A 19,565-nucleotide genomic window follows, 5' to 3' on the forward strand; every position below is an offset into this window, starting at 1 on the left:
TGTCAATTATCGAAAACAATCCTACGATACTCGCAATCTCATAAGAACAATCCCAAACCTACCAGCGAAGCTTCAACTGGTAAACCCGAGGGAATGTTAAGTGGGCTATCTCATCTGCTTGCACTCACGTGGATGGTAACGCATCGAGGGAAGCAATGAGAGCCGACGGCCTCGTGACGACATCCGTCTCATCAGAAACACCAGCTCTAGCTTCTTACTACTTGAAACCGTTCATGAATCACATTCAAAACAACATCTTCCCCTTTCATAAAAGGATCAAAGATGGCGGTTGGAAGCAACAACGTGAAGGGAGTGGTGAAAGATAAGTGCACGCGGCGTACGAACCAGTTCACGGCGTTTTGAAGGATGTACTTTGTGCTTCAATGCTTTCGGACTCACTTTCACCTGGATTCGGTGGAGGGAGTGGTGAGAGGGGAGACATTCATTTTTAGTAAAAGGAGGGATTGTGACATAACAAATGATCCCGTAACAGATATAAATGTGAACCTTTGTGTTGGGAAGTGGGAAGATGCACGTTTCGCCTCCGCCAGTAAAGTTGCAGAACACACGGAACGAGTCTCGTGCGCAGCCCTGGTTCGGGTCGATGTAATATTCACCTTGTGAGAGAAACATTCAGATAGGAAGAGAAGGATCCGTGACAATGAGAAGGTTTCGAAGCTTTTGTGTTTTAAATGGCCATTGTACTCGATCACAACCAAACCCACCCCCTCCCCCCCCCCAGTTAACCCCTGTCCCGAACCACCCGCTCATGTTGTTCCGTTCCACGAACCATCTGGGAAATCCGGGTGACACATGTACAGGTCCTTGCAGGTTCGTGCCGGATTCTCTTGAGTTCCCGTCGGCTGTTTCAGGTGCTCGATCTCATCCTTGTGTGGGATGAGGAGGAAGAACGGATACATGTTCGTTTGAAAGAAATAATGACCCCCAAAACAGGATGACAACGAGCAGCACAGTTGGGGGGGGGGGGGACGACGACGACGACGACACAGTAAATTGAGAATGTTTTCATGGAGTGAAGAAGAGCCTTCAAAACAACCTTCGACAAAAGAAAACTTCGAAACATCAAGTCCAGGGGAAGCAAGTTCAATGTAGTTTCACCAAAGTGAAGGGCTCAAGTTCAATTCCACATCCTTTCTCAGGATTTTTTTGTTTGTTTGTTTTTCTATCGTCTTGTTGTTTCGTGTGCAGCCTGTAGCTGCTGGTTGCATCATTTTCTGGAAGTGCGGCTGTGCCGCTGATGCGGTGTCCCGTTACCAGTAAGCTGGTACTCATTTCGCTGACCTCGGAAGGATGACAGGCCGAGTCAACCCACCTGGTATTATTTAATGGTGAAACATGAGCTCAAACCCAAGACCCTAATATCTTAAGCCAGCCACCTTAACCGTAAAGCCAACAGCAGGCTTTTCCTATTGTCTTCTCAAAATGGCATCATTGCCAGCAGTGTGGCTGTGCTGCTAATGCAGTGCCCCCTATTGGTTATAGCAGGAATTTGTTATTTGTTCAGGGTACTGGTGAACACTTGCTTACTGCAAGCGAAGGACACCATGGGGGTCTTTAAGGTCCACCAACTAACGCCAGCTGACGGGATTCCTGTTTAACGTCCATCCGTCTCTTCATGGATGTCATGTCATGCATTGTCGTGAAAATCTTATGTTATGGATCATTCAAAGCCTTCATCGTTTTTTAAAAGCCAAAACCAGAACAGGCATGATGGGAAAGAACAACTTTTAAAAATGGCACCTTGAGCGAGCTGAGGGACCCAAAGACCTCCTCCATTCCAGCTGAAGGTTCGAGTACATCCCACTGATCCGTGAAAGGGCCCAAAGTGTCCACATAATCGTTGGGTATGGATCGGCGCTGCTTCGGGCTATGAATGGGGAAAGGCCCAATGACCTCCCCTGGGGCACCCTGGGAAGAGGAGCAAAGGAATGAAGAGAAAGAGCACAGGGGAGGAGTAATGGTCACGTGCTGCATTTACAGTTCAAAAAGTTTGTTTGTTTTTAACTTGCTTCAATGCTTCAGGCCCATCTACTGATTACATATGCATGTGAAGACTTGTGGGGGTGGGGGGGGGGTCAACTATTCTGGCATTCAATGCACACAGAAAGATTTACATAGCAAAAATCAGAGAAATAAAAAGAAAGAAAAATAAACTCATTCCGACATCAACTGCATCTCAGAGCAAAATGAGTGAGTTCACCACTTGGAGGGACGATAATGGATATAAAAGGACTTTTGGCCCTTTTATTGATACTTTTGGAAACAACCGTGTTATTGGATAACGGATTCATCGCTCAAGTCAAATTCCTGACGATTATTCTGTCCGCCCCTCTCCCCTGGGTGGGTTTGTAGTACCGACTGTAGTGCACCGTTTAGTGTCTATCGCCGTGGAAAAGGAAGGTCATGATGGAGTGTTACCGGAGCTCCGGGAGGACCAGGGAGACCAACGTCACCAAGATGTCCAGCAGGTCCCTATGAAAAGGTAAGGAACGAGTTAAATGTGTTTCATACTTTCAATCCTTCATTTACTAAGTATATCTCTGCCAACCCTCAATCGACCTCTCATTCCACATGGTGACGTGCATCCATCACATTCCCATTCCTAATCCCAAATCCCTTCCATTGTCTTTTCCCACCTTAACCTGCAATCAATCAACTGGAGATAGAACTCTCATCAGATTCGTATGTTATTTTTCAACAATTTGCCTGAACATCCTGTCTGCATTATTCATCACTCATTCGTTATGTAATTACCTCTCGCACACGGATTCGGACCAAATTTGGTGGACGTGTTGGGTGTATGACAAAGAAGAATTGATGAGATTTTGGTGAAGATCCGAACGCACTCATTCATTTTGATAAATTCTCATTCATTTTCTCTCTCATCCTTTTTCTTCCTTACCGTGGCTCCTTTGCTTCCCACGGGTCCTTGAGGTCCCTGAAAATCATTGAAACTCAAGGTTAATGTTGTGCATCCCTGCGATTCATTCACTTCGTGTACACTTTATAGTACAAAATCGAGATCGATTTCACATATCCATCCATCACCAATGTCCCATACGTGTGATATTTTATACCCCCCATTAACTCTACCAAACAGAACCCTCTTGTTAGCAGGTTACTGGGTTTCCTCCATTCACCCTCTCCTGGTTTTCTGATTCTTCATTCCATACTTGATTTGTCCAAACTGTTCCTGGACTGCACAATCAGCAAGTTCACTTATTACCCTCCATCACCTCGCTCTTCCATGAGCCTCGATCGTGTGGAGAGAGAGAGAAAAAAACGTGGCAAATTAGAACGACACCATACTGAAAGCACAGGAACAATCAATCACCCAACTACCTCTTCATGATTCTTCAAACGCAGGAACAATCACCCAACTACCACTTCATGCTTGCCTGGATTGCGCTCATCATGCACCCGTCACCACGAACACATCTTCCTGTACTTGAGAGAATTTGGCGAGTGGTTGACGCTGCTGAGTAGTAAGTTATAGCAAACTCTGCATCTCAATTGCAAGGTATTGCGACATTTGTAGTGTTGTACTTACAGCCAGACCAGGGGGACCGGATGGACCGAGTGAGCCAACAAGACCAACGAGACCCTGAGATAAAGGGAAGGAACGTCTTAACTATGGGAATATCATGCACAGAACACTAATGGTTATCGTTCATAGACGAGGCCAAGCCAAAGAAAAACAACTACCTTTTCCTGTCAAAGAGGGGCCACCCTGAATATTGCCTCAAATCCAAAATGGCCACCAAATGCCATTAGATTTGACTTTGAAAGTATTTCTTTGGCTCGGATATCTATTCTATGTGCCTGCAATCAGTTATTTGCCAACCATATGCTGGAACTATGTACAAGTAGCGCATTTTGGAGTAAATTTGCACTCAATCACAAATCCAATATGGCCACCATGATGTCAAATGGCCACCTGGAAGCCTTTCGTTTACTTCTGTTTGTATAGAAAATGGCTGAAAGTCTCTCAATGTTTGTTTTTTTCATTGCTTATGATTCTGCTTTTTATTGTACTAGACCTGGAGCAAATAAAGTTCATTGAAAAAAACAATACTTTTTGACCACAAATTTAGCGTGACCACCAACATGAAAAATGGCCGTCAATGACGTGTAATTTTGCCGCATATCCGTTCGTGTAAAAAATTATTGGACTTGGAGTGCCAATCAACTCCTTAGTGCTGTTTTCTTTTGCATTGTCATGTCCTTGGGATTGGTGTATAAAGAAGATAACCAGTTGCTAAAGTGCCAGAAAATAATAAATAGAGGCCTGGTGATCGTGGGATAAATACTCAACAGGTGCAGTGGTAACCTGTTGTGTCTGAGTATCTGTATGCATTAGTGTTACAGAATCACTGTTTGATCACATTCCATGTGCTTTCTTGTCTCACCTGAACGCTACTCAATGCTAAAACAACACCCAAAGTTAAGAACTGTAGATTGTTTTAATCATCTTCAGCAGTATGGCACCCAGTGCCTTTAGGAGTACCGCATCAGATGACAGAAGTAGGTGTCAGCCTTGTAATGAGCATATCAATGACGTGGAGGACGTCTCAAGAGTTGATCCAGCTGGGTTTGACTCACTCAATGAACTTGCAGATAGATTGGCGACCGTTGACGCAACTTTATGCTCAGAACCGCCTTATTCTGAATTCCAATTAGCCAGGTCAAGGCTGTCCATCCACCACAGTGACGTGTTCATCCACAAAAGTTTCCGAATAACATTCAGAAATCGATTGAAATGTAAAGAAGCCAAATCCGGTCAACTCAATCAAATCGGGAACCTGTAGCCGAGTCCGGTAATACGAAGAATCCAACATATAGACTTCCAAGGGAACCAGCAAAAGAGAAGCACGTATGCTTTATCTGTGATATGGTGACGACTGCCGACAGGGAAGAGTGCAACAATAGTGGACTTGGAAGGTGTTCAGAAGAAAATGCTATCAGGAAGCTCAAGAACCAGATGGATTTAAAACTGAACGACGAGGAGGACAAGTACCACGCTCCAGCCAAGCGATTAGGCATTTTACTCAGTGGAGCATTCTACGATATCTTCACCATCGACCTTTACTGTCACAAAACCTGTTTAGGAGCTTCAACTATGTTTATGATCCCAGGACACCCACCATGGATGGCATTAAGAATAAATCACAAATATCGCAAGTTACAGAAAAGTTTCTAAAGTTGTTTTCCCACAAAGTTATCCAGGATAAGGAGGCTTATCTGATGACAGAATTGCTGGAGGATATAAAGGAGATGAGCCGAGATCATGACCTCGATGATCCACCAATTAGTAACACGACAACACTAAAGCAGAGGCTGAGACGGAAATTCGGTGATTCCATCGGTTTTCATGCGTCTGGTATGCGGCTTGTTGTACACCCCACTGGTGTCAATCCCATGATTTATTCAGAAGCGACACTCCTTGGCCATGGACTCTGAGAAGATGACTTGACAAATGCATTTTCAAGGTCAATTCAACGCAAACTTTTACAGAGGGAAGCTGAAAAATGCCTCTCAATGCAGAGGTTCTTCCTGAACAACTTGATACCCACCGACCCCTGTACGGTATCTACAATGCTACGTCTCGAGTCGCACCATACATCTCCTCACTTGTAGCAAAGAAGCAACTAAAGAAGAGGAGCTCGGGCTCCAGTCGCAAGAAGGACCAGGGAGCAGATACCTAGGAAAGGAATGATGTTCAGAAAATGACCGAGACAGTATGCAAGACCAGATTTCGGTCCCTTCTGACATTCCAGATGGATTCTATTCATCGGACAACCAAACTGACACCGATTTGGATATCAGTTAATAATAGATTTCATGACTATTCATTGACGTGAATGGAAGATTCTTAGTCTGAAATTGCCTTGACTTGATATCGCAGAACATTTACCCATCGTGAGTTATCTTTATTTACCATGTAAAATGCAATGAAGATCTGGTGTACATTCTACAGTACGAAGCAAGAAAAAGACCAATCAGAGATTGCAGACCCTCGCCAGGACTTGTTTGGTGTGATGTGTTGTCTGGCGTTTGTGTACTGGTGTGTAACGTAATTAATAAGAGACAAAATGAGAACTGCCACTTTATAACTGCTGACAGTGATGACCGATTCAGCCATTTCAGAGAAGAAGATTTTTGAAGATTTAAAAAAAAAAACAACATGGCTGCCGAATCACGTGACGGATGACATCATCAAAAACTTTTTGTGGACCATTTTATCCCTGGATGACCCTCAAAAAGTTTCATACTGATCAGATGCAGCGTTCTACATATGCAATTATGACATCATAACAAAGGCACCTATGATGTCAGAAAAAAAAATCACACATTCCTCATGAAGATTATTAGTCAAGTTTCAAGTTTTTGTCCTTGGTGCAGTTTCAGAGATAGAGAGGTCCAAAGTTTTTTCCATTTTTCCAACATGGCTGCCACACCACGTTACATATGACATCATAATTATCATTAAAACATTCTCCATGAGTGGTCGCACCAATGGTGAAAATTTTGTCTCAATCCGACAAGTGCTTGGGGAGAAAATCATGAAAGTTCTGTGCGGACAAACAGACAGACCTCTCCTTCGGTGAGGGTAATAAATGGTATGTAACTCCATGTTCGTCGCATTCAGTAAAATTTACGGGACAAAAACGATCATGGTAGGTTTTGATGCTATTTGGAGATAATATTAGATTCGTTATGGGGAAAAACAACTCCAAAATCAAATTCACTATCCCTAGTTCTGGTAATTAGCGACTCCGATCCCCATTTTGGGGCGTACAATCCTGTTCTGGACGATAAAAAATGGCAGATATTCAGATAGATTTGTGATCGAGTATAAATTTACTCCAATTTTTTTGCTACTTGTGCATAGTTCCAGCATATGGTTGGCAAATAATTAATTACAGGCACACAGAGCAGATATCCGAGCCGAACAAATGCATCAAAAGTCAAATTTAATGTTATTTGGCGGCCATTTTCAATTTTGGCCACCATATTGTATTTGGGACAAAATTCAGGGTGGCTCTTCTGCTAACTTGAAAATATTTGGTATTAGGGTGATGGAACCACTGAGATAACTTTCACAGGAAAAGGTAGTTTTTCCTTGGCTGGGCCCCGTCTATCAGATGAATGTGCAGACAATACAAGCGACTACAAGCGAGTGAGCGACTCTTTGTGTGAGTGGTGTCGCGACTGAATGAATAAATGAATAATAAGTGAAACGGTGAGAGCTCACATCATCTCCCTTTCTCCCTGCTGGACCCTGCCTTCCAGGCAGGCCTCGGTCTCCTTTCCCTCCTTGCTCCCCAGGTGGGCCGATCAGTCCGATGAGCCCGGGATGCCCCTGAGGTGGAAAAGCAGAACCGTTTAGTCCACTTTAAAAAAACACATTGGATCATGTCGGTCAGACTTCGGGGAAACCTTTCGAATACTGTTTGGATGCAAGCGGAAAAAAATTCCTCGAAGTGAACAAAGAAATATTAAACGAGAACAATGAATACATGAAATTTTGTTTTTGTCCTTGGAGAGCTGGACAGTCGATAAAAGGTTGTTTGGAGGTGAGATACAAAGAGTTGGATAAACCTCAAGGGTAATGAGGATAAACGACAGGGTTAAAGGGTGACATATTCATAGCTCGACCGAAAATCAATCGGATATCACTGAAAGTTGAAGTATTTTAAATTCACGTCATTTGGAAGTTTATTCCTCCCAACTCATCATCAATAGCCTCCTTTTCAAGTCAACAGTTTCCCAATCTCGGTGAAAGAGTGGCAGCGGCTGCGTACCTCGGAAAGATCGTAACCGGTCGAATAGTGGGAACGGTCGAATAGTGGGAACGTGGCTTTTTAGTGGCATATCTTCAAAGTTCCTCTCCCACGTATCTAGTCCTGTGTCTCCTGTCTAGTCCTTTAATCAACCTTTCAAAGTTCAGTTCCTTGAACTATTGGGCCTTGATATCTCTCTCTATCTCTCTCTCTCTATCTATGTATATATCTCTATCTCTATCTATGTATATATCTCTATCTCTATCTATGTATATATCTCTATCTCTATCTCTATCTCTATCTCTATCTCTATCTCTCTCTATATATATCTCTCTATCTCTCTATCTCTCTATCTCTCTCTCCCTCTCTCTCTCTCAGACTTCTTCACGATGCACTTAAGCCAGGCATCTACTTGGCTTTCTGTACGAGGCCTTCCTTGGATCTGCAGAACTTTAAGGAATACAAAGCATTTGTTTAAAACATAATCTGTTCTTTCTTGTCGGATTGTACCCTTGCAGCCCACTTCTTGCCCCTGGGAGAATGTAGAGACCAAGACTTTGAAAAATCATTATCACCCATCAAGAGACTGTTGCACAGGATCTCCTGCTTTCGCACAAGAATGGCTGCTGGTCTTTCTATCATATACCGTCAATCCTTTGGTGTTGATCCACCAGCAACCTCAGCAATCCGCCCTTTCCCAGCTCAAATGCTTTCATCCACTAATCCTCCCACCCCTCCCTTGTAAAGTCCAGGATTCTTTCTCACCTGCATTCTTTTATCCCCATCTGTTCTGTGAGATTGCCTTCCTGTGTCTGTCCAATAATTTCCCTCCCCCCATTGCTTCAAGGTTTCAGTTCTTCATCATATCATGGCGTCTTCTTTTTCCATTGATCCCTTTGTCTCCCTCCTCGACAAGGTCGGAGACGAGAGACATTCAAACGAGCTCCGTCCAACTGACCGACCGACCGATCATCTGTCCGTGTGCTGTTGTGTAAACGATGTTTTAAAAACCATAAAACATTTACCTTTTTATGGCAGATATCTCTTCCTCATGACATTAGATCACTGCAGTGATTGGCTGAATTGTTTCCATGGCAACCGTCTCGGTAATTCGGCTTATGTACCTGATATTTCACAAACGGTTGAACATTTCGGTTTCATATTACACAGACCGATTCCTCGTACCACCCAGAAGGCGGGGGACTTGGAGTATCTGGCTGAATCCCTTTATTTTGTGTTCCTTGTTTTAATTTACGTGAACCCATCGTCATATTCCACCTTTTATTACAGGTCAGATATGTACATCTGTTATTTTACACGAGCAGAGCACCCGCCCGACGGGCGATCTTGTTCCAAGCACGCAACACGTTCTTCTGACACGTACCTATATTTGGGCGGTGTGTAGGCAAGCGAAAGCTATGTATAGGAAAAAAATAACCTGGGTTACGTGAATGAAGCAAAAACATACCGACTGCTTATAATTCAAAACACTTCACCGCACTGGAAAACGTGGGGACAGAAATACTGGACTGTAAATGGTGGGGACACTTGTAATACCCTCCCCCACCTGTAGGCGGCGCTACACCATACACGTTTATATAGAGAATTTGCATCCTACTCTGACACACACACACACACACACAATAACACAGAATTTGCTTTCCATCCACTGTCTCTTGTGAGATATTGAAGAATCTAATAGATTAAGGAAGAATAAATTACCTTTTCTCCTTTGTTGCCCGAATCACCTTTGAGTCCAGGTAGGCCAGGTGGGCCCTGCAGAAGAAATCATAACTTGTGAGATAAGCACAAGCAATGAACATTGTGTGTTGCCTCAATTAATAACTATGAAATGATGTCGATCATCAATACAAACAGAGATTTCATGTCTGGATAGACAAAGGAGAAAACCCAAAACACTGTAAATTCAAAACTACAAAGTACAATTAATTAATAAAAAGGTCCAAGAGCTCACACCAACAACGAAATCATCTTGCGAAACCTTTTTACATCGTATGATCCACTGTTATACATAACGAGCGAAGAATCCGTCCTTATGGACGGGACAATTCCTCCAGAACTATGGATGGGACAATTCTTTCATAACTACAGACGGGACAATTCCTCCAGAACTACGGACGTGACAATTCCTCCAGAACTACAGACATGACAATTCCTCCAGAACTACGGACGGGACAATTCCTCCAGAACTACGGACGGGACAATTCCTCCAGAACTACGGACGGAACAATTCCTCCAGAACTACGGACGGGACAATTCCTCCAGAACTACGGATGGAACAATTCCTCCAGAACTACGGACGGGACAATTCCTCCAGAACTACGGACAGGACAATTCCCCCAGAACTATGGATGGAACAATTCCCCCACAACTACGGACGGGACAATTGATATATTCTCCCAGAATTGATATATGGTATTTTAGTATGACTTGTAATACCCTTTCCCACCAGATGGTGAATTTGCATATAAAAAGTCCTTCCACCATCATTAAACTCCAGCACTACGAATTTTCTCTACCCCCTAAAAGCTCCCCAGGTACACCTCCCAAGTACAACCTCCAGTTTTAACTCATTACGTCCAGCGATTCAAGAGTGCACAAAAGTCAAACATACACAAAACAAACCACACACACACACACACACACACACACACACACACACACACACACACACACACACACACACACACACACACACAAACAGATAGTATGATTGAGTTGTTCTGTGATCATGTGACTTACCATCGGACCGGGTGGGCCTGCAGAACCACCTGCTCCTGGTTTTCCCTGCTTTCCCTGTGGAACCACATCCCCAACATGTTATGGTTGTTCATGGGACATTATAAAAATTCAATGACTACCTTCAGATGTAACCAATCCTTTCATATCCTGCAAGCTGAGCAGAATTGGGCCTGCTTAACACTTGGATGGGGAGTCTCCATGGGGGGCCAGGTGTTGCTGGCTTAGGGCAAGATAGCACAGTTGGTAGTTGGTAGTGTGCTCATGTACGAGTTGTCTGGTCAAGGATTTGTTCCCCTTGAACCCAATTCAAAGTGCCGCCATGTTGTGATACTCGCAAGTGTTGTTGCATCTCAAAGTGTCATAGCAAACTCAGGCAAAAATAGCATCCCTTTCTTGTAGTATTCTCTGAAGACTACTGTAGTATATGAGTGTACAACTCTCATATACTGTAGTTCTAACTGTAGCATTTTGCCTGGGCACGCTGTCGTTATGATACACTGTGTGACTTGTGCTGCTTCCCCCAGTGGGGTCAGGATTTATTCCTGCATTCAGCAGATTACACAACACAAGCTCAGCCATCCGAGGCAACAAATGCAGACTATTTAAGTGCAGTGTGTGTATATATATATATATATATATATATATATATATATATATATATATATATATATATATATATATATATATATATACATATATAATAATGTAATGGGGGTGAGCAAATAGTACAAACGTGAGGACCATTGGTGAGTTTACGAACGCTCTTTGGTGGCATTGGATCATACCCCCGCGATGTTCATGCAAACATTATCAGTGTTAACCACCACAACCCTCCCCCCCCCCCCATTTAACTCCCCTTTACCTACCATTCACTCCATGCCACTCACCGGAGAGCCGGGAATTCCGGGCATGCCTTGGTCTCCCCGTTTTCCTGAAGGCCCCTGAGCCCCAGTAGGCCCAGTTTTTCCTGTAGCTCCTTCCAGACCCCCGTCTCCCTGGAGGTACAGGGAATGTGGTGCGGGGTGTTGTTTGTACCTTTGCGATCATTAATATTTACCTCCACCACCGAAGGTGAAGGAGGTTATGTTCCCCCCCCCTCTCTGTTTGTGTGTTTGTCTGTGTACAGGATATCTCAAAAAGTTGTGGATGGATCCGGATGAAACTTAGTGGACAGGTTCGGTCGGTGTGCGACGAGGACGAACTGATTCGATTTTCGTGAATATCTAGATTCGGATCCAACGACTAGAATTTTATAAAGTGATTCTTCACCATTGAGAGATTGGGCCAAAACCGATATACAGCACGATATCTCAAAAATGTATTGATTGGGCCCGAAATGTTCTTGTGGATCAGGTATTACGTGGCGGAGGTACGCGCTCTTCCGAGTGCCCTTCTAGTTTTATACGTACGTGATGACAAGTCGTAGAAATGGCCGTGACATCCGGTTTCCAAAACCTTGTTCCACTTTGTCATCTATTTTCGAGCCAGAAGTTTGTGACTGCCACGGTCATTGCGCAGCACAGGTAACCAAAGAGTTTGATGAGTGCGAGTATGTACGAGGATCATTGGGGTCTTGTACCTGTTCACATCGGAGCTCGTCACTGTGCTTTGACTTACGAGCCCGCTCGGTCCAATAATGGCCTTCCACAAGAGGCTTCAGAAAGACCTTCCAAGAATAATGTGATCTTCCACAGCAGAGCAATACAAGGCCAAAGGTCCTTCTGTTGTGTTTGTTCTTTGTCCTTATTACAAGTTAAAATGAAACCCAAAAGTAAAAGATGTGACACACAACAGGACAAACATGACGAGGTGATCTAATTTGGCTTTGTACATCAACAGGGGTTTCACCATTCCACATGAAACTTCTTAAAAAAATTAATTAACACAAAATCGAGGGCCATGGAAGGGATGGAACGAAGAACAGAAGAGATTAGAAATAAGAGGGTGGGTATTAGGGAGACGTGCCGACAGCTCGGTACAGGAACACTTGGGGGACGAGTGTGTGGGGAAAGGGACGAAGACACGGGGGGGGGACGAGTGTGTGAGTGTGTGGGGAAAGGGACGAAGACACGGGGCTTGGGGGACGAGTGTGTGAGTGTGTGAGTGTGTGGGGAAAGGGACGAAGACACGGGGGGGGGGACGAGTGTGTGAGTGTGTGGGGAAAGGGACGAAGACACGGGGGGGACGAGTGTGTGAGTGTGTGGGGAAAGGGACGAAGACACGGGGGGGGGGGACGAGTGTGTGAGTGTGTGGGGAAAGGGACGAAGACACGGGGCTTGGGGGACGAGTGTGTGAGTGTGTGGGGAAAGGGACGAAGACACGGGGGGGGGGGACGAGTGTGTGAGTGTGTGGGGAAAGGGACGAAGACACGGGGGGGGGACGAGTGTGTGAGTGTGTGGGGAAAGGGACGAAGACACGGGGGGGGGGGACGAGTGTGTGAGTGTGTGGGGAAAGGGACGAAGACACGGGGGGGACGAGTGTGTGAGTGTGTGGGGAAAGGGACGAAGACACGGGGGGGGGGGAGAGAGGAAAACTCAATAATCTGGAGAGTAAAGGGTGGACTTAGGAGGGGTGGGTGCTTAATGAGGGGAAATCAGGAAAAATCAATCGTGTTTGGAGATCCATGATTTATTAATGAAGTTTATTAAGAGTAAACTATACAATAATGTTACCAGGCTTTTACAGCAAGAATAAAATGCCATGGATAACCATGTACCCTATGTACACCCTCCCCTTGGATAACCATGTACCCCATGTACACCCTCCCCTTGGATAACCATGTACCCCATGTACACCCTCCCCTTGGATAACTTGGATAACCATGTACCCCATGTACACCCTCCCCTTGGATAACCATGTACCCCATGTACACCCTCCCCTTGGATAACCATGTACCCTATGTACACCCTCCCCTTGGATAACCATGAACCCTATGTACACCCTCCCCTTAGATAACCATGTACCCTATGTACACCCTCCCCTGAGATAACCATGAACCCTATGTACACCCTCCCCTTGGATAACCATGTACCCCATGTACACCCTCCCCTTTGATAACCATGAACCCCATGTACACCCTCCCCTTTGATAACCATGAACCCCATGTACACCCTCCCCTTAGATAACCATGTACCCTATGTACACCCTCCCCTTGGATAACCATGTACCCTATGTACACCCTCCCCTTGGATAACCATGTACCCTATGTACACCCTCCCCTGAGATAACCATGAACCCTATGTACACCCTCCCCTTGGATAACCATGTACCCCATGTACACCCTCCCCTTTGATAACCATGAACCCCATGTACACCCTCCCCTTTGATAACCATGAACCCCATGTACACCCTCCCCTGAGATAACCATGAACCCTATGTACACCCTCCCCTTGGATAACCATGTACGCCATGTCCACCCTCCCCTTGCATAACCATGTACCCTATGTACACCCTCCCCTTGGATAACCATGTACGCCATGTCCACCCTCCCCTTGGATAACCATGTACCCCATGTACACCCTCCCCTTGGATAACCATGTACCCCATGTACACCCTCCCCTTGGATAACCATGTGCCCTATGTACACCCTCCCCTTGGATAACCATGTACCCTATGTACACCCTCCCCTTGGATAACCATGAACCCCATGTACACCCTCCCCTCAGATAACCATGTACCCTATGTACACCCTCCCCTTGGATAACCATGTACCCCATGTACACCCTCCCCTTGGATAACCATGTACCCCATGTACACCCTCCCCTTGGATAACCATGTACCCCATGTACACCCTCCCCTTGGATAACTTGGATAACCATGTACCCCATGTACACCCTCCCCTTGGATAACCATGTACCCCATGTACACCCTCCCCTTGGATAACCATGTACCCTATGTACACCCTCCCCTTGGATAACCATGAACCCTATGTACACCCTCCCCTTAGATAACCATGTACCCTATGTACACCCTCCCCTGAGATAACCATGAACCCTATGTACACCCTCCCCTTGGATAACCATGTACCCCATGTACACCCTCCCCTTTGATAACCATGAACCCCATGTACACCCTCCCCTTTGATAACCATGAACCCCATGTACACCCTCCCCTTAGATAACCATGTACCCTATGTACACCCTCCCCTTGGATAACCATGTACCCTATGTACACCCTCCCCTTGGATAACCATGTACCCTATGTACACCCTCCCCTGAGATAACCATGAACCCTATGTACACCCTCCCCTTGGATAACCATGTACCCCATGTACACCCTCCCCTTTGATAACCATGAACCCCATGTACACCCTCCCCTTTGATAACCATGAACCCCATGTACACCCTCCCCTGAGATAACCATGAACCCTATGTACACCCTCCCCTTGGATAACCATGTACGCCATGTCCACCCTCCCCTTGGATAACCATGTACCCTATGTACACCCTCCCCTTGGATAACCATGTACGCCATGTCCACCCTCCCCTTGGATAACCATGTACCCCATGTACACCCTCCCCTTGGATAACCATGTACCCCATGTACACCCTCCCCTTGGATAACCATGTGCCCTATGTACACCCTCCCCTTGGATAACCATGTACCCTATGTACACCCTCCCCTTGGATAACCATGAACCCCATGTACACCCTCCCCTCAGATAACCATGTACCCTATGTACACCCTCCCCTTGGATAACCATGTACCCTATGTACACCCTCCCCTTGGATAACCATGTACCCTATGTACACCCTCCCCTGAGATAACCATGAACCCTATGTACACCCTCCCCTTGGATAACCATGTACCCCATGTACACCCTCCCCTTTGATAACCATGAACCCCATGTACACCCTCCCCTTTGATAACCATGAACCCCATGTACACCCTCCCCTGAGATAACCATGAACCCTATGTACACCCTCCCCTTGGATAACCATGTACGCCATGTCCACCCTCCCCTTGGATAACCATGTACCCTATGTACACCCTCCCCTTGGATAACCATGTACCCCATGTACACCCTCCCCTTGGATAACCATGTACCCTATGTACACCCTCCCCTTGGATAACCATGTACCCCATGTACACCCTCCCCTTGGATAACCATGTACCCCATGTACACCCTCCCCTTGGATAACCATGTGCCCTATGTACACCCTCCCCTTGGATAACCATGTACCCCATGTACACCCTCCCCTTGGATAACCATGTACCCCATGTACACCCTCCCCATGGATAACCATGTACCCCATGTACACCCTCCCCTCAGATAACCATGTACCCTATGTACACCCTCCCCTTGGATAACCATGTACCCCATGTACACCCTCCCCTTGGATAACCATGTACCCTATGTACACCCTCCCCTGAGATAACCATGAACCCTATGTACACCCTCCCCTTGGATAACCATGTACCCCATGTACACCCTCCCCTTTGATAACCATGTACCCCATGTACACCCTCCCCTTTGATAACCATGAACCCCATGTACACCCTCCACTGAGATAACCATGAACCCTATGTACACCCTCCCCTTGGATAACCATGTACGCCATGTCCACCCTCCCCTTGGATAACCATGTACCCTATGTACACCCTCCCCTTGGATAACCATGTACCCCATGTACACCCTCCCCTTGGATAACCATGTACCCTATGTACACCCTCCCCTTGGATAACCATGAACCCCATGTACACCCTCCCCTCAGATAACCATGTACCCTATGTACACCCTCCCCTTGGATAACCATGTACCCTATGTACACCCTCCCCTTGGATAACCATGTACCCTATGTCCACCCTCCCCTGAGATAACCATGTACCCCATGTACACCCTCCCCTTTGATAACCATGTACCCTATGTCCACCCTCCCCTGAGATAACCATGTACCCCATGTACACCCTCCCCTTTGATAACCATGTACCCCATGTACATCCTCCCCTTGGATAACCATGTACCCCATGTACACCCTCTCCTTGGATAACCATGTACCCCATGTACACCCTCCCCTTGGATAACCATGTCCCCTATGTACACCCTCCCCATGGATAACCATGTACCCCATGTACATCCTCCCCTTGGATAACCATGTACCCCATGTACACCCTCCCCTTAGATAACCATGTACCCTATGTACATCCTCCCCTTGGATAACCATGTACCCTATGTACACCCTCCCCTTGGATAACCATGTACCCCATGTACATCCTCCCCTTGGATAACCATGTACCCCATGTACACCCTCCCCTTGGATAACCATGTACCCCATGTACACCCTCCCCTTGGATAACCATGTCCCCTATGTACACCCTCCCCTTGGATAACCATGTACCCCATGTACATCCTCCCCTTGGATAACCATGTACCCCATGTACATCCTCCCCTTGGATAACCATGTACCCCATGTACATCCTCCCCTTGGATAACCATGTACCCCATGTACACCCTCCCCTTAGATAACCATGTACCCTATGTACATCCTCCCCTTGGATAACCATGTACCCCATGTACACCCTCCCCTTGGATAACCATGTACCCCATGTACACCCTCCCCTTGGATAACCATGTACACCCTCCCCTTGGATAACCATGTACCCCATGTACACCCTCCCCTTGGATAACCATGTACCCCATGTACACCCTCCCCTTGGATAACCATGTACCCCATGTACAGCCTCCCTCCTTCCAAGTCCCACAAATATTTCGGGAGCAACTGCTCCAACGAGACTGTTAATTAGGTCCATTAGGGGGAGCAGGGAGGCAACAACGTTGTTAATTTTTCATCTCATGAGGAACGTTTGGCAGACCAGACAGGAAGTTATTGACGAGAAAAATGTCTCCAGAACCATTCAAATACCTCAATCCACAAATCCCCATCCCAATCCCTCCTCCTTCCAAATTTCCAGTTTTCCCTCCTGAGAGTTCCCTTCTGAATCCATCTTGTCCACCCAGTGCATCCTCTCCTGACCCCCATTCCTCCCTACACCCATTGTAAGTCCACATCCCCCTGTGTTGGCCTTCGGCTCCGCTGTTGGTGTTTCCCCCTCTCTCCACTGTTTCTTTGTCCTGTTACGTCCTGATCCATCAGTGTTCTAGTTCTCGCTCTTCCACGAGCCTCGACGAACATTTGGTAGTGTACCTCAAAGTGAATATTAAACTTGGGATTGTAACAATGGACCCCAGTGTTCAAAACCTCATTGTTATCGTGCGGAAGTATGCTCCATACGGTGTCAGTTTGTGCGTGTACGTGTGCTGTCCGGCCAGAATAACTTTCATCCAATCAACAACAGCTTGGAAGCAGCACATAAAAGGAGGATTTCTGACCTTTGATCCTTTCTGTCCTTGATTTCCTTCAGGCCCAGGAGTACCTGGTGGACCCTGGAAGAGAGTAATGAACAATCAACACAGTACGGTGTCGCGCCCATCGATGCCACGCCGTACTGTCGGGAAAACTGAAAGATGGTGAAATGTTCCACCAGGAATGACCTAATATCACATTTTGAGTTTTAAAAATCTTCTCCTTTGACCCCTTGTAACCCCCAAGTGCCCACCCACTGGGGTATGAACTATAATTGCATTTTTTGGTTTTTGACCTATTGACCCCAACCCCAGGGGGCGGGGGCAAAAATGAGACAACACTTGCAACAAAAAATGAGAAAAAAAGACTGCTTTAAGGAGAAATGTTTGTCAAAGGGTATTGGACAGAGGGATAAGGAAAGAATGGACATGTAAGTGACAAGGAAGACAGAGCAGCAGGTGACACAAGGAGAACGAGAGAGTTCACAGAACTCGAATGTTATCTCGCTCCTCTCTGCGCACGTGTGATCAGGACAAATTCGGAGACAAAGTATTGTTAAACGGAAAACTTGTCTTCATATTCATGTTCCGAATCGTGTTCAAAATATAACATTCGATCCAAATAAAGTTGTTCCTTGATCATAAACTGATGTCAGACGGACGGACGGACGGACAGACGGACATGGACCAATTGCTTAAACCCACTTTTCACTTTGCGTGCATGGGGTAATGAGCAAAGCAAGGGCAGAGAGAATGTAAATGTTGGACAACATGCAAGAGCCAGGTGTGCGTAATCGTGTGAAACAAGAAAGGGCAAGAAGAACAATAATGTACCCGTTTTCCTGGAGGACCAGGAGGTCCACTCTCACCAGAAGGCCCGGCCGGGCCAGTTTGTCCACCCTTTCCTTGAACACCCTTGGCACCGAGAAGGCCATCTGCACCCTGGTCTCAAAGATAAGGGAAGTCCACATGGACAACAGGTCGATACAACAGCTGTTCGTGTGTCTTATTTGTTTGTGTAAGGTGTTCAGTGGCACAATGAGACAGACTGGGATACCTTCAGAATCAAAAACAAAGAGAAAAAGACATAAACTGTCATAGCCCCCGTGGTTTTAGTAATCTGGCTGTCCGGAGTTAAAGGGCTATGTGTATGCGTAACTGACTTGAGTGATCATGTGACATGAAAGATTGCGTACGATTGGGTTATTCAGTCCCGAATATCAATGACGTGGATCACTTAGTTATATTGTGTAAGACAGTTGATCACGTGGCATACATGATGTTTTCGATTGGGAATGCAAATTTTGCCCAAAAGGGATTTACTGTTCATATATATTTTGGGGGAGAGTCGGCCATTTGGGGAAGATGGCCAGTCGGCCATCTTGGATCTGATCTCACAAAAAAAATAATTATAATAATTATACGTACATATATAAGCCAACATTCATCATCTGTGTGCCAAGTTTGAACAAGATCAGTAAATGCATGTCCGAGAAATGGTTGAGGGCGTGTTCAACATCAGGTTTTTTTACAACTAAGTTGCCGCCAGTCAGCCAACTTTGATCGCATCGTGAAACAAAATGATGTGCATTCGTGTACCATGGTGTGTTGTCTTTATACCAAGAATGAATAATAATCGGTCCATACATGTCCGAGATATGGTTGCGGACGCACGCACGCACGGACACGAAAAT

At 45.8% G+C, this 19,565-nt stretch overlaps 2 protein-coding genes across 7 annotated transcripts in view; one reads left to right on the plus strand and one right to left on the minus strand.

Moving 5' to 3' along the window:
- LOC147016446 (uncharacterized) overlaps positions 1 to 3,366 on the plus strand; it is an 85,575-nt gene extending 82,209 nt beyond the window's left edge. The window contains exon 6 of the transcript XR_015049051.1: positions 2,374 to 3,366. The gene's annotated coding sequence lies outside the window, so the exon portion shown is untranslated. The remainder of the gene's footprint in view (positions 1 to 2,373) is intronic.
- Positions 1 to 19,565, minus strand: part of LOC147016448 (uncharacterized) — a 226,067-nt gene that overhangs the window by 8,468 nt on the left and 198,034 nt on the right. For 5 of the 6 annotated variants that reach the window (XM_085845107.1, XM_085845108.1, XM_085845109.1 and 2 more), the window contains 13 exons: positions 18,706 to 18,813; positions 17,899 to 17,952; positions 11,456 to 11,563; positions 10,569 to 10,622; positions 9,528 to 9,581; positions 7,277 to 7,384; positions 3,572 to 3,625; positions 2,924 to 2,959; positions 2,440 to 2,493; positions 1,762 to 1,929; positions 791 to 887; positions 508 to 617; positions 346 to 405 (listed from right to left, as the gene is read on the minus strand). In XM_085845107.1, coding sequence (XP_085701233.1) covers positions 346 to 405; positions 508 to 617; positions 791 to 887; positions 1,762 to 1,929; positions 2,440 to 2,493; positions 2,924 to 2,959; positions 3,572 to 3,625; positions 7,277 to 7,384; positions 9,528 to 9,581; positions 10,569 to 10,622; positions 11,456 to 11,563; positions 17,899 to 17,952; positions 18,706 to 18,813 — 1,065 coding nt within the window. Of the gene's footprint in view, positions 1 to 345; positions 406 to 507; positions 618 to 790; positions 888 to 1,761; positions 1,930 to 2,439; positions 2,494 to 2,923; positions 2,960 to 3,363; positions 3,464 to 3,571; positions 3,626 to 7,276; positions 7,385 to 9,527; positions 9,582 to 10,568; positions 10,623 to 11,455; positions 11,564 to 17,898; positions 17,953 to 18,705; positions 18,814 to 19,565 lie in introns of those variants that run through there. The other variant, XR_015049049.1, reaches the window with a different exon arrangement.

This window comes from Eptatretus burgeri, chromosome 11 (assembly GCF_056783735.1).
Source record: "Eptatretus burgeri isolate ZD-2024b chromosome 11, Ebu_testis_v1, whole genome shotgun sequence".
Classification (NCBI taxonomy): Eukaryota; Metazoa; Chordata; class Myxini; order Myxiniformes; family Myxinidae; genus Eptatretus; species Eptatretus burgeri.